The 15,843-nt window shown below is 43.9% G+C and overlaps 2 protein-coding genes across 2 annotated transcripts; one reads left to right on the top strand and one right to left on the bottom strand.

Moving 5' to 3' along the window:
* Positions 1-2,037: 2,037 nt before the first annotated feature.
* On the top strand, positions 2,038-8,640 carry LOC123403592 (receptor like protein kinase S.2-like). The gene is made up of 12 exons (XM_045097545.1): positions 2,038-2,066; positions 2,189-2,421; positions 2,528-2,786; positions 3,049-3,277; positions 3,398-3,530; positions 4,784-4,999; positions 5,140-5,424; positions 5,553-5,817; positions 6,200-6,437; positions 6,622-6,769; positions 7,604-7,847; positions 8,185-8,640. The coding sequence occupies exons 2-12, from the start codon at positions 2,254-2,256 to the stop codon at positions 8,229-8,231; spliced, it is 2,232 nt and encodes a 743-aa protein (XP_044953480.1). The 5' UTR covers positions 2,038-2,066; positions 2,189-2,253; the 3' UTR covers positions 8,232-8,640.
* Positions 8,641-8,930: 290 nt separating this feature from the next.
* LOC123403484 (disease resistance protein Pik-2-like) lies at positions 8,931-13,534 on the bottom strand. Its single transcript, XM_045097451.1, has 3 exons — positions 12,332-13,534; positions 11,621-12,232; positions 8,931-10,650 (listed from the first exon to the last, which is right to left on the bottom strand). Exons 1-3 carry the CDS (start codon positions 13,418-13,420, stop codon positions 9,226-9,228), a joined length of 3,126 nt encoding a protein of 1,041 aa, XP_044953386.1. The 5' UTR covers positions 13,421-13,534; the 3' UTR covers positions 8,931-9,225.
* Positions 13,535-15,843: the final 2,309 nt, after the last annotated feature.

Here is a 15,843-nt window from a genome sequence, read left to right as displayed (position 1 = left end):
AATTTATTACCTGCCTATACAAGTAAGCCAGTGCGGCCGAGCCCCAACTGAACTTGTTGTCGAAAACAGTCAACGCCATCAGCCACATCCATGGAGCATTCTTGCCAGTGCCGTCAGCAAAGATAGTCCTAGAGATGACGCACCACATGTACACGCGAGCATACCTCTGGATCACCTCGTCATCTGCGTCCTCAGGACAATGAGCAAAGTTCGCGGCAATCCAAGTGAAAGGAGCGCCGGCCGGGACTCTATCTTTCTTCCCTCCATCTTCTACCTCCGGCTCCTGCGGCGACATACCAATAAGGGCCTCCATTTGTTGCCGCCACCCCTCAGAATCAGTGCTCATACAAAGAGGCTTCCCCTCGATCGGAAGTGCGGTAATCATGGAAACACCTTGAAGAGTAACTGTCATCTCTCCGGTCCGGAGGTGAAAACTATGTGTCTCCGGCCTCCAATGATCAATAAGAGTTGTGACTGCCGCAGCGTTCAGATTAGGCGTTGACCGACTCACAAGCTGAATGAATGGAAGGAGTCCTGTCATCTCGATGTATGGGGTGTACCGCTCATCGTACTGCATTACAGACGATGCCCCATGAGACCAGATCTTCAAGGGCGTAAGCTCCTGCAAACAGATAGGAGAAGAAGATATCAAGTGCTTATTACATTTTCAAGTGCTTATTAAATACATGTTTTTTTATCATATGATCTACTTATCATTTTCTTCTCCGACATGAAATAGGCCCGGTGTTCAACGTCATAAACATTATTCAGAAGCCACACCATCCTACAAATCACAAAAAAATACTCATATTCAAAAAATTACTCATCTACTAATCCACTCATCTACATATCCTAACTACTCAAATCCTAAGAACTCATATGAATATACTCATATACTAACTACTAAAATCCTAAGAACTCATATGAATCTACTCATATCCTAACTACTCAAATCCTAAGAACTCATATACTAACTACTAAAATCCTAAGAACTAATATCCTAACTACTCATATCAATCTAGTCATATACTAACTATTAATACTAACTACTAATATGAATCTACTAATATACTAACTACTCATATCCTAACTAGTCAAATCCTAAGAACCTACTCAAATCAATCTACTCAACAAAAACCTATTCCACTTGGATATAAGGATGGAAAACGGAAGAGATTACCTAGTAGCCAACCTTGGGGGATCAATCTAAGGAAGAAATCATCAGATCTGAAGGAGATGGGGGAGGGGATTAGGGATTCAAAGAGAGCCAGCCGCCGCCGTTGCTGTTTCTGTTTGAATGAGGGAGGGGGTGGGGAGGGGGGCTGACCCGTGGCCTGTTAAGTCAATGTGTGGCGCCTAAGCGTTCGACGCCACACATTACAATGTGTGACGCCTGAGGCTTAGGCGTCACACGGCTTGGTGGGTGGGCCCTCTCTGCCAGGTGGTCGGGGGGTGTGGCACCGAACGGCTAGGCGTCACACAGTGTAGTGTGGCGCCTAGGTGTCGGACGCCACACAAAAAGGTCAGACGGGTGACCTATTTTACCCGAGGGGTCACTCCGTGACTTCTTTCGGCAAGGGGTCAATTTTTTTCAATTTTGCCCCAGCTAGCAGCCGCGCCCTGCGAGCAGCGAGGCCGCCCGCAAGCCCCAGTCGCGCCACCGAAGAACCGTATACCAGACCCCGCCACCGGCCCAGGAGAGGACGACGCCACGTATGCCTAACAACTGCCGCCAGCCCGTGCCGTCGCGCCGCCGCGCCCCACGGTCGCGCCTCACCGTCACTACAAGTAAGCGTCCCGCGCCGTCATCCTTGGGCAGGAGGAGTAGAAGGCCCCGCCGCCGCCTAGGCCGAGCGGGCTTTGCCTAGCGACCTGCGCCGGTGACGGTGAGGAGTGGCGGAGGAGGGAGGAGGGGCGAGGGGCGGCAGATCTGGACTCCCCCCGTCCGCCCGCGGGAACGGGGCGAGGAGGGAGGATGGGCCCGGAGACGGCTCTCATGATCTAGAAGACGAGAAGCAACTCCCCGGTTGAGACTCCGTTCCCCCTTCACCTCCTTCCATCTTCAGGTCAGTTATCAAAGATCTTCTCCTAGCTAGCAAGCTGCGTTGTTGCCCATCTTGTCTTGATATGTCGACTCCCCTGGCCATCTGAGCACCTGCATATCTGCTGCTTGATTTGCTTTCTGCAGCAAGGGAGGGAGAAGAGGAGGCAGGAGAAGCTAGCAGCCGATTCTTATCGCTTGCGTGTTCGGAAATGGACGGATACGAGTTTGAGAGGGCGGAGCTAGCTGCACTGGAGCGCGTCGTAGGCGATCCGACCGCAAAGGCGATGAGCCTGACGTTTTCCCTTCTCAGGCGCATAACAAATGGTTTCTCCGATGATTTTCTAATTGGGCGCGGTGCTTTTTCAGTGGTTTACATGGTATGATTAATCCCTTCTGTTTTTTTACCTACATATACACGCACGTGCGCACACACATGTTTTGATATAGCTTAAGCAATTCTCTTTACCGAGGTCAAATCTATAGGGGGTGCTTCCAAGTGGGTTACAAATTGCTGTCAAGAAGCTTTACCCTCTGCTTGGATCGAATGAAATTGCGTTTGAAAATGAAGTTTTGACCACAATGAGGGTTGCTCACAAGAACGTAGTGCGACTCGTAGGCTACTGTAGTCACACGCAATCTGAAATCTTCGAATACGAAGGAAAATCTGTTTTCGCAGAGGCCAGACAAAGGTTGATCTGTACGGAGTATGTGCCTCATGGAACCCTTGACAGGCATATCATTGGTAAGATCGACAACACGGCATGCCGTAGTGTTAGTTTCCCCTTTTTATTCTTGTATTCTTTCGTATATGTGGCTGTTTTTCTGCTCCAAACATTTCTCTCTGTCCGTAAACATTTCTTGTGTACCTTTCTGTCCGTAAGCATTTCTGAATTTCAGGATGATACCATACTCTTGTGTTCCTCTCTGTCCGTAAGCATTTCTGAATTTTATTGATCAACTCCATGTAATGTATTTTCAGTGAGACATTTTCAAGTTTTCTGCAGATGAGTTTCCTGGAGTACTTGACTGGAACCATCGTTATAAAGTTCTCAAAGGAATTTGTCATGGTTTGCGTTATCTACATGACGAAGTGCGCATTGTTCACAAGGATATCAAAGAATCAAATATACTGCTAGGGGATAGCCTCGTGCCTAAAATATTCGACTTTGGTTTTTCCACGAGCCTTTGTGATGGAGAATCTTGGAGTTTTGACAACCATATCATGGGAACCATGTAATCTAACCCTCTTTCTAGTTTTGCTCTGTTTTCCTTGAAAGTAAGGTGTTGTGATATCCAAATACATTAGAATTTGTGTGCTGAATATCTTAAATCTAACATTATATTGTCATGCAGAGGCTATATGGCGCCGGAGTTGATTATTGACAGAACATATTCCTTTAAGTCCGACATATTCAGCTTTGGCGTTGTGATGATGAAATTGTTGATTGGATCGACTTGGGACAGGGAGAACCACAATGTTGAGCTAGTAAGAAATTTTCTGATCACAGTTGCATGAGCAGAGTGCGTTTGGGGTAAAAAATATCTGGATATATGGAGCGCTAACTTTCTTGTCTGATCAGTTATGAAATCAATGTGAGAGAGTGGTGCTGATTTCTGGAACCTAATATTGCGACCGTCCGTTAAGAAGTATACCAGAAGAAACATGGAATCCAGATAGAGACAATCCACTTCACGTTTTCTCGGTTCTAGTGAACCTAAATGACAACATTGGCCATGCACGACGCACGGTGGGGGTGCTTAGGGCCAGTTCTCTTGGGGCTTTTAGAGCATGCCACTATTTCGGTTCTATCAACCTGTTTGTTTTGTACAGAGCAAAAACAAATATGATCATATTTTAGCACATAAAACACTTATATGAAGTGTTTCAAAAAAGTGCTCCACTTTTTAGAGTGAGAAAGGACGGGAGAGAATATAGGAAGGAAATCGGAAGTGGGTGGAGAAAATCTAATTTGAATGTACATTGGATGGAGATTTATAACTACTTCCTTTGTCTAGGTTTATTAGTCATCCTCATATTTTGGGTCGAACTTTGACTAGAGATTTGACTTGCAAAATGTAAGTGATAAATAAAATTATAATGTTGGATTTGTAATAAAAAGAGGTTTCTAGGCGGATATTCAATTTGGCTCTTGGGAGCATATGAACCTGCATGTTAAAAATGTATTTTACAAATGTCAAATTCTTTTGAAAAAAAATAGATGTGTTCGTTGTCACACTCAAATGACACATACAAATTTACAGGTCAAAAACTTAAGTATTTTGGCCTGTGCAAAATGAACAAGTCGAACGACAAATTTTACCTCCAAATGTTACACTTAATTTTGTTTTTTTTCACCAACGAAGCAACGCTATCCCATATGGCATGAAATTTGGCAAGCACATTTGCCACACTAATATGAACATCTACAAAAAAATTCAGAATTTTTTGAATTTATTTACTATATATTTTGATTTTACTGTTTATTAGGGAGCATATGCTCCCGAGAGCCAAAAATCCACGTCTGTTTCTAGGTAATATTTTTTATACATATAACTCATTCTCTTTTTGTTAAATTTATTGTTAACATTTGACCCGAAATACGAGGAGGAGTAATAAACCAAGAAAGAGGAAGTAAAAGTAATGTGTACAGCCCCCACTTGTATGTGTCTACATTGAATTAATTTCTTGCAGTAAGCATTCATAACCATTCTGACTCATATTGGTGTAAATTTATATAGATACTTCAAAAGTTGAGAAAAAGGTTGGTGAAAGGAGCGTTTGCATCATGGGAAAATAATTACCACCAAGTTAGAACATGCCTGCAAATTGTGTATAGCTGCATGGACATGGACCCAAATAATAGGCCTACTGCATTGGAAATTATCCAGCGGCTAGATGAAACCGAAAGTACGGACTATTCAGTTAGCAGTGGCCATGCACCACCACTTTGGCAGGTACAGCAAATTGAGAGCATTTTTTTTTTTTTTTGAGAATCAGCTTCAACCTGGCCAAAACCTAGGACATACAATTTCTAAAGAGAATGCTGACATCACAATATATAGATGCTTTCAAATTGATTTCTATGTACATGCAGCCAGGAGATGAAGAATCCGATTCATCATATATGGATTCTTCTGAGCCAGAGATAACACCATCAGACGATACTCTTCCAAGTGACGATGAACCTGCCTCAGCAGACACGACTGCAGAAACGAGCACACAAGAAGCCGACATTCCTGACCTACTAAGTAAACTGTCTTTGTCAGTGGAACTGTCCTCGCTAGATTTCCTGGAGAAAATCACAGATGGTTTTTCGCACGAACGAATAGTTGGGAAGGACGGCCCTCACGCAGTTTATCATAAAGCATTTGTTTATGAGGTACGTAGAGTTCTATATTTCCCTCGATGAAAGTATTGCTGCACTTCTTATACCCTGCTTACATTTCTACTTAGTCATCGATCTTAATCATGTATACGCACGCACTAAACGTATATGTATTTAAACAGGGCAGCATTTCAGGTCGAACAATGGTAGCTGTGAAGAGGTTAATTGGAGTAGCAATTCCAGTTAAAAAGTTTGAGATGGATGCTAAACAGTTGATGAGTCTAGATCACAAGAATATAGTAAAGCTCCTTGGCTACTGCCACGATGAATCTAGAGGACATAGGCTGGTACAGTTTAAAAGAAAACCATCACAAGACTTTAAAGGAGCCGAACAACTACTCTGCTATGAATATATGCACAATGGGAGCCTCCGTGGGTATCTTATTGGTATGGTACCTACTCCGATCACAAATCAGTTACTGAATTACTGATCTTTCATGATACTCCCTCCATTTCTTTTTAGTCTGCATATAAATTTCGCCTGAAGTCAAAGTATATCTAGTTTGACCAAACTTACAGAAAAAAGTATCAACATTCACAACACCAAATCAATATCATTAGATTATTTATGGAATGTAGTTTCATATTATATATATTTTCTATCGTAGATGTTAATATTTTAATACAAATTTGGTCAAACTTTGTAAAATTTGACTTGACAGAAATCTTATACGCGGAGTAACAAGAAACGGAGGGAGTACTGTCGATCTATTTCTAGGTTGCTAAACTAACTCCTTAATAATTCTCTCCCTGTCTACTTGTTTCTTAGGACAAGGATCTCATGAAGTTGATTGGCATATGTGCTACAAATTGATCAAAGGGACATGTGAAGGTTTACTTTACCTCCACGAGGGTTGTGGAGATCGTCCAATTGTTCATTTGAATCTAAACCCTTCAAATATACTGCTGGATGAAAACAACACACCACGCATCACGGGATTTGATTTTTCAAAGCTCATTGGGGAAAAGAACACAAAGTCCGTGTTTTCTAAGATGAATGGACCATTGTACGTAGGCCTCACTGCTACTGGTTTATAATTCACTTTTTTTAAATTAGTTTATAATTAACTTTCGGTTCACCGCGTAATGTTTACATTCTGCAGTCTTTGAAATGATCGATTTAGCTAGCTAGTTTGCAATGTTTTAATTGAACTGATATGTTTGGATGCATCTCCTTTATGTATTTTTCAGAGGTTACCTGTCACCGGACTTCTTGTACTCAAAGGGCACTGACCTCAAATATCTAGCTACGGTGGACATATACAGCTTGGGTCTTATAATTTTAGAGATTGCAACACGTCAAGAGATCAAGGGAGACCATGGAATAATTATTAAGACCGTAAGAGTAGTTGCTCAATCCATTGATCATGCGACACTTTTTGTTGGTTAAGGGCAAAGAACCAAAATTAATTCATCATTTATCTATATGTGTACATAAATAGGAAAATGTTTTATACTCTGTGAGTATGTATTCCCACTCCTCATATATCACTTATACACGTGTTTTGTACACTCGTATTTCTTTACCACTCTGACTATACTTCGTTAATAGTTTCTAGATACTCTGAAATGAGTTCTATGAAATTTTTCATTGAGTCTATATATTTCACATGGAAGGGGAGCCTTGTCGCAGCGGTAAAGTTCTATGAAAGGTTTGAGTCTTGAAAACAATCGCATGCTGAAATGTAAGAAAAGACTGCGTACTATAGACCCAAAGTGGTCGAACCCTTCCCCGGACCCTGTGCAAGCGGGAGCTACGTGCACCGGGCTGCTCCCTCTATATATTTCACATAGTTTGTGTATATGTCTGCATATATGGACATACAAATATTATGTTAAAAAAATTAAGGGTCCACATCGTATTTCTTTTATAATGTTCATACTGGGCTATCATATGATAATGTATTAATAAGTATACTGAAAATAATAGAGAGAGATAATATATCTGTTTAAGTGGCATCTTTTTTCCAACCGGGCTCACACCCCTTTCCATTACTTTCATAATGGAAAGTTTAAGTGGCATCTTAAAGTGTGGATAGTTACATGCTCTAGCACTTGTTAGTATATAATAGGCGGCATTATTTTTTCTTTAAATATTTGCTCTGATATGATAATAGTATATGATGGGGGCATATTTTTTGTCTTTAAATCTTTGCTCTGATATATTATGTAGGTCAAGAACAATTGGAGGCAAGATTCACAAATAGCAACACTGTATGGCTCACTAGAAGATAAATTACGGGAGCAAGTAAAAATGTGCATTGATATTGGCCTACATTGTGTGAAGTCAAACCCTGGAGACAGACCAACTGCTGGGGAGATCATGCTCTGGCTTGACAAAGGGAGCAAACCAGGAGTTGCCAGACCTCCACTCGGTGCTACTGCTAATGTCACCCATGCAGATGACCCCATCCAAGGTATTCCGATCCCACAATTCCTAAGTTTTGGTTCCTTCTTTTACATGTAATTAGTATGCTTAAACGAAAACAAAAATCTGAAAAGTAGAAGTGTGGTGCCTTCATTTACTTTTAATTTGAGAGTACCGCTTCGGTACACCCCCCTTACAAACCGTATAAAGGATAATATGGACGAAAGCAAAAATCTGAAAAATAGGAGTTATTTGATTGGTGATGCTACCACAATGATTACACACAATTTAGTCTTTTTTTCTCGTGAACCGCAGTTCCGTTCTGGCGAAGCTAATAGATATATGTTGATGATTTCATGGTTTTTGTAACATATATATGTTGTCAGAAAAGGAGAAACAGACGTCATTGAGGAGTTTTTTCAGAAGGAAGTAATGTTCAAGTTACAAAAGACATACATGAGTAGATGGAATCTCTCTTATCATTTGCAAGATAGCTGCAATGGCGAAAGCTTCTTCCAGATGATCACTTGCAGCTGGCGTCAGTGGTGCCACCAGGCTGTTGGAACATCGGGGTACTCTGTTTTCTGCTCTTCCGCAGTCGGTGCTCTGTTTTGCCTTGCTGTTTTAGAGTTGTATAACTTCCAAGGGGAAGATTTTTGTGTCTAGTATAGTTTTTGCAATGTATATGGTTTACGCGGGGCTGGAGAAACATTCATCTGTCCACTGAACTGGTGCATCCTTATGATTAATCAAGGACCCAAAGTAACCACCTGAGGCGAGGTGGCTTGTATTCCGGTGAATATTATAGATGGTTCAACAAAGTTCATGGTTTCGATTTTTTATAGCAAGAGATCATGGATGAACTAGCAAGAGAAGAAACGAAGATGTGCCTGATCTCAAACTTTGGAAAAAAAACAGGATTTTTAACACAAAAAGAGATTAACCTTCAGATCAGAGTTCTTGAGTTTTCTGATGATCGACCTTCTCCTGCAAATTAGCTTTTCTTTCTCCAGCAAACGTGCAACCTTCAGAACAGGTTTTGACAAGGCAATGAACAACTTTTCTTTCTCCATACAGAAACCGCTTAATTTATGCAGATGAACTAGATCGCGGATATTGAGCGACAATCATGTAGACTACTCAACACTTCTACACATTTTTCTTCAGCTAACAAAAACAATCAGTTCTTACAAAGCAGCAAAATAAGATGGAAAATAGAGCTTTGAGTTGACACTAGCAGGAAACCCGCTGTGAGTGCTCGATGTCGAAGCACTCTGCAGGGCAAAAACCCACTAACACCGAATACATCCAAGTTTAGGAACACATATAGGCAGACTCTAGGAAGCCACCAAAAAAGACCTTAAGTCCTTAACACTTCTACCTAATGCAGCATAGTGAGACTTCTTCGTTCACGCAGAAGAGCTAGGTCACTGATCTCGCGTGACAAATGTTTTGAGAGAGCTAACCCATGCTGGCAGGTTGTCAGTGTGCCCGTGGAGTTTGAGCCTCCGAAGCTTCTCTGGAGGCTTGAAGTCATCACTGCTCGGCGAACAAGGGTCAGTACTCCCCTCGGTGTCCTTGTCAAGCCATATCGACAGGGATTCCAGATGGCCGTGGCCAGAGATGACGGCACAGAGCTCTTTGTGGTTTCTCCGGTTGATGCCGGACACCCCCAGCTTGCGCAGTTGGGTAAGCTTCTTGAGCTCCTTGAGTCCTGCCACAGTGGCTTTGATGACGCCCAGCGTGTGCAAGTTGGTCAGCTTCTCGACCCCGCAAGGCACCTCAACGCCGACGATGTGACCGCCAACAGGGCAGCATGAGAAACAGGTGGGTACCGAGGTGTTAGATTCCGTGTTGTCGCTGCCGGCATATTCCTCTGGTGTGTTACCGGCACGTACATACTGCAGCTTCTGTAGCTTCACGGCGGTTGCTGGTAGCCGGGCTATGGCAGTGTGCCTGACATCCAGGGTCTGGAGTTGCCTCAAGCGACCCAGGGATTTTGGCAGCTGAAAGATGTTTTTGCATTTTCTCAGTGAGAGGAACTTCAGTCGAGGCAGCCGTTTGACGATGTTTTTTATGTCGTCATCTGTCAGACCCTCAGTGCCTTCCAAATCAAGCACGCGGAGTACCCTCATCTTGTCGGAGGCCAGGAATGGCTTCCAGGGTCCGAACACAGTCAGTGACCGCAGCCGCGAGAACTCGATCCGGTTGAACACGTTCTCGTCACCGTCCCAGCTTTTGTCGATCACCAGGTGCCGCCCAGTGCGCCGTGTGGTCTGGCTGCACCTACCCTCCAGTGCAAACACATGGTTCTCCTCCATTCGCCGTGAAACAATGTACTCCCGGAAGAAATCATTGACGTTGCACATGGCCATTTTTCTCCAAGTACCAGTCCCAGTCCCAGCCATGTTGACACCACGCTCGGCATCTGTGAGCATGCTGAGGTTGACGAGCCTGGAGAAGTAATTTTCCCCATTCACTTCCGCAAGATTCCCATCGGTGTCCCTCGAGTAGCCCTCGGCGATCCACCGCCTCACCAGACGCCTCCGGCGGATGCCATGCTGTCGGGGGAAGATTGAGAGATAGAAGATGCATGGCTTGAGTTCGTCAGGACAGTTGTGGAAGTAGGAGTCGAGCCAACTAAACAGGCTATGTATGCTAGCGAGCTCCGGGTTATTTTCCAACTGGTGAATAAAGTTAGTATTCATGGCCTCCCAATTCAGACTCTTGGCCAAGAAACGACCAATTGCAACTATCACCTTGGGTAGTCCACCACATTTGTTTAACATTAACTTCGACTGCTTGATCATGTCCTCATCCCGCGTGATGTGGTTACGCATGCCGTCATACACCTAAAAATAAACTGTTATTTCAGGAATTGTGCAACTAAACTTCTCTATCTATGACGACTGATTAATAAAAAAAATACTTCTGATCACAGAGAATGATAACATTAGTTTTTTAATGAAAACCATTTTTCTCTTAACTTACATAGCCTTGCCAAATGATTACAATCAAAGTTGTGTAGTGAAAACCGTGCAATGTTGAATCGTTGATAAAGTCATTTTAGCATGAATAATCTATTTTAGATCAGAGAGAGTAACACTGGTATCCTTATCTTATTTATTGGCATCTGATCTCGATATGTTAATTAAGAGCAATCAGCATTGTTTATATTTTAAGAGTTCAGTCATAAGGAGAGTTCTAAATAGCTAGGGTCATTTTTCTTTCCGAATGGTCATGGGGAATAGAGAGAGGGTTCACTACCTGAATTTTATTGAAAAGTGGACAAACTTCAGATAGTTAGTTACGGTTCTTTGAAATGTATAAGTGCATAGAATAATTTTTTTTCTATAAATTTGGAAGGTACTTTACAAATATGAACTGTTTTTCCCTGAAGCATTGAAAGACCTCTTCTGGCCAATCCATGCCTTCATTATTCCTATACTATCTTGCTAACCATCACATAAGTTCCTGTACTGGTTGTATGTATACCATGTTATTCTGCAGCGTTCCAAAAAATATGACTAAACATTGCCACATTTTTCTTGCTAAACTGGGAAGCCATATATAGTCAAGCGAAGAAGTTTGTGGTCAATACTTTGCGTAAGTTAGTACTTATATAATAAGACTATGACAGAAGAGGCAGGATGCTATATAAAGAATGCAATAAAGTTAGGCACAGTGTGAGTATGACTATGAACCAAACATGTTCTATAGCTACGGTATGTTGGTGCCTGAATAATGTCTATGCTTAAGGTGGGAAAATGAAATAAAAAGGAGTTGAATTTGCGGGAATGGTTATTTTAGAGCAGCGAGTACCGTGTTGAAGAGGTCAAGGGCATGCACATTACCAAGACCTTTCACGTTGAACATGAGCTGTTGATCTTGCCCTGAACAATATCTGGCAACACTTGAATCATTTGTGACAATTATGACACAACACCCTTCACCAAATGACAAAGCCTGTTTTATTCTGTCCCATTCTTTGGTGGACTGCAGGTCATCGATGACAATAAGGCACTGGTTTTGTTGTTGATCGTCACTGAGAAGCCTACGACAGACATCAACTGGATTGGTCATGTTTGCCAGTTCAGCGTCAGCCTCCTTTTTTATTTCAGCAGGCTCAGAAGACAAATTCAGGAGCAAGCTGCGGCAAAACTCCCTCAGATTAAAGGGATGGAGCACGTTCACCCACCCGTGTATGAAGCTCATACCTAACCCTGCTAAGCTGCTGCGGTTCTGCAGGTATTTGCGGTAGGCACTTCTGACGAGTGCCGATTTCCCCACACCGGCGATCCCCCATACGGAGATCACACGGGAAGCCTCATCAATCTGACGGATAAGCTCCGCCTCTTCTGTGTCGCGCCCGATAAGTTCTGTTTCTTCATCTACCTCCAGCATTTCATTTCCAGGATCACCACCTCCAGAAACCTGACAACACAACAAGAGTTACACCTCCAGCACTGCATTTCTTCAGAGAATGAATAAAGGACAAGTGAACAAAGTGTCACGGTGTGCTTAATTACATACCTCCTTGAAAAAGACACAGATAGAGTGGTCAGGTGTGAACTTCCTCAACTCTGAAACTTTGTGCAGCTGCCCGGTGCACAGGCTCGCGATGTCGAAATGCTGCGTGGAAACGATGATCTGGCTCCCGTTACCCATGTTCGGCAGGTACATCCGGAGGGCATCCCATTCCGCCATGGTTGACAGGCCTTCCAGGACGACGAGGAACCTGTGAGTGCTCACATAACTCACAAACTGCTTGACCAGCTCCCCTTCTTCCACCACCGTCTTCTCCATCTTCAGCAAGGAATCTACATCTAGAGTCTCTCCTTGCTTCTGCGGAGCAGCAGTGCTTGTCCAGAACTGAACGAACAAGCTCCGGAGGATCTTCCGCGGATTGAAAGGGTGAGTCAACTTGGCCCAGCCACGACTATGGAAGTTCTTGACTATTTCAGGGTCGTCGTAGGCCTTCCTGACAATGGACGCCACCCCAAGGTCGCCGCCTGTCCCCCACACCGAGATCACGCCGAGTTCAGGGCGGTCTTCCATTTTGGGGATCAACTCGGTCAGATCCACCAAGCTACGCCCTTTCCTCGCCGCCGCCTCCACGGCGATGTCGAGCGCTGCGGCCGTGCCTGCAGCCCGGTCAAGCTGCTGCTGCGCGACGGACTTGGCGCCGCCGAAGTCGGTGATGAGGTTGTAGCGCATGTTCCTCTGGCTCACGAACTCCACCCTGTCCTTGAGCTCCTTGATCTCCGCCGCGGCGTCGTCCATGGGCAGCGACACCGCCGGCAGGCAGGGCAGGAGCAGGACCAGCAGGCGGCGCCACCATCTGGGCTTGGGATCCAGGTGGACGACCAGCTCGATGCAGTCCTCCGTGTCGTAGGCCAGGTCGCGGAGCTGCCGCACCCACGTCTTGACGGCGTTGTTCTTGATGCGCTCCGCGTCGGCGACGTTGAGGAACGACTGCATCATCTCGAATTCCCCCGTGATGAACACCAGGTCGCTCTGCACCGCAAGCTTCAGCTTCGCCTCCTCGTCTATCGCCGCCTTCACCTTGATCAGCGTACCCTCCACCACCGTCTTGGACAGTCCAAGCACGATCTCCTCCATTGCTGCCGCCCCACACGCCCGCTCACCAGCTTCTCTGTCTTATCCTGTCCCGTGTGTGTTCCTGGTCAAAGCTCAGTCAAGACTCAGCGAGCAGGGCGTAGGCTGCTAATTAGTACGTACTGTACTACCTCTCATAGATGCAGCAGATCTTAGATCTGGTTGAGATGGTATTGGTTAGGATTGCTTCGCTTAACTAAAATCAGCTCCGGCAGGTTGTTTTTCTGGATTCTCCCGGCAGGTTTTTCTCTTCCTGTCTTCTTTGTTTTGGTCGCTTCGATCGCTGTTTTCCCTTTGTCCTTGTGTAAGAAATGTTGCGGTGCCAATATAACGGTGTGACAATGCGGATAAAAATGTCTGCAACATAACCTGTGTTGCAAAAAAGGGTTTGCAATAATACCTCTATTGCAGAAAAAATATATGCAACACAAGCTTTGTTATAAATATTTTTTGTAACATGATGTGTGTTACAAAAAAAATTCTGCAACACAACCTATGTCGCAAAAGTGACAAACACGCTCGACGTTAAATTGTACCTGATCTAACAACTCGCGAGCCCACGGACACGTTTTGGGTGATTTTTGCAACAAAGTGAAAGTGTGTTATATCGACTAGAGGGGGGTGGGGGGGGGGGGGGGTTTTGAATAGGCGGTTTTTACAATTTCATCATCGAGGAAAGTCCTAGTAAGGAAAATCCTTAGTCATGAATTGAGTGCAACGAAAATAATACTTAGTCAGAAGTGCAAAAACGTCTACAACAAAGTACTCGGCGTGAATTAAGAGAATCCGTTTACATAGGTCACAAGTACAGGATAAGCAGGTGAAGAATTTGATGTGAGGAATCCAGAGAAAATCTTGAGTCATATTCTTCTAACAGTACAGATGAAAGTCTTCAACATACAATTAAAGAAATGAAAGGAGTTGAGGAAATAGAACAAGTAGCTCGATGAACACAGTTGTTGATGATCCTGAAGCGGCTTGATATTGAAACCAAAGAACACAGAATCCCTACCGTATTCTCCTTGAGCTAAGGACACACAATCCTCGCCCAACACTCATGGTAAGTCTTCAGGGCAGACTTCCAAACCCTTACAAACTCGGTCACCCGGCGATCCATAATTGACTGTTGGATGCTCTAAACCATGACGCATAGCCATCTAGAGGATGCACACTCCTCAAAGTTAACAAGCGTCGGTTCCACACATGAATAACTTCTTCAATGATGCTCAATCACTTGGGTTTTCGTTTGGGTTTGGGTGTTTGCGGTATTTCCACACTTGATGATTTTCGCTCAAAGGATTTGAGGAATTTGGGTTGCTCTGAATGACTAGTGTTAGTTTCTCTCGGAGCAGCCAATCAGCTAGTGGTTGTGGGGGCGGCTATTTATAGCTTGGGAGCATCCCGACATGATTTGACATATATAAATGCCCTTAATGATATGTAACGCCCAAGATGCGACCCTATCCTTAATTTGACACGAGGGCCTCATCAGGGATAGAAGCGCATCTCGTCGTTTCGCAAGAATGGATATCGTTACAAATACTGAAAATATGAGATATATGGAATTGGCTTACACTCGCCACAAGCTACATCAGAGTCACATCAGTACAATACATAAATATCACAAAGAAGAGCAGGGTCCGACTACGGATGAAAACAAACGAGAAAAGAAAATGACGTCCATCCTTGCTATCCCAGGCTGCCGGCCTGAAACCCATCCTAGATCAACGACGAAGAAGAAGAAACTCCAAATGAACAATCATCGCGCTCACATCTTAATATCCTTTACATGTACCTGCAATTGGTGTTGTAGTAATCTATGAGCCACAGGGGACTCAACAATCTCATTTCGAAAGGTATCAAGACTAGCAAAGCTTAATAGGTGAGGTATGGTTAAGTGGTGAGGCTGTAGCAAGCGACTAACATTTATTTAGTGGCTAACTTACGAGTACAAGAATAAAGAGGGAGATGGTCTATGCATAGCGGACGTGAACTATTGGTGATCAAATGAATGATCCTGAACACCTAGTTACGTCAGACATAACCCCACCGTGTCCTCGATCGGAGAAAGAACTCGAGAAAGAGACAATCACGGTTACACACTCAGTTGGCAAGTTTTAATTAAGTTAACTTCAAGTTGTCTAGAACCAGTGTTAAACAAAGTTTCCACGTTGCCACATAAACGCGGGCATGGCTTTCCGAAAGATTTAACCTTCCAGGGGTGCTCCAACTAATCCATCACAAATTAACACAAGCCGCATAGAAATCCTCGATCACGAAGCCCGCGATCTAGTCAGACTCCTTAGTGTAAAACCTCAACTCTGAGATTACCCAAAGCATCACCGGAATCCCGATGCACAAGACATTCGTCAAAGGTAAAACTAATCTAGCAAGGCTGCCCGACGTGTCGACAATCCCGATAGGAG

This window comes from Hordeum vulgare, chromosome 1H, assembly GCF_904849725.1.
Source record: "Hordeum vulgare subsp. vulgare chromosome 1H, MorexV3_pseudomolecules_assembly, whole genome shotgun sequence".
NCBI lineage: Eukaryota > Viridiplantae > Streptophyta > Magnoliopsida > Poales > Poaceae > Hordeum > Hordeum vulgare.
The sequence above is the reverse complement of the archived record's forward strand: the minus strand, read 5'-3'. Positions and strand labels throughout refer to the sequence as shown.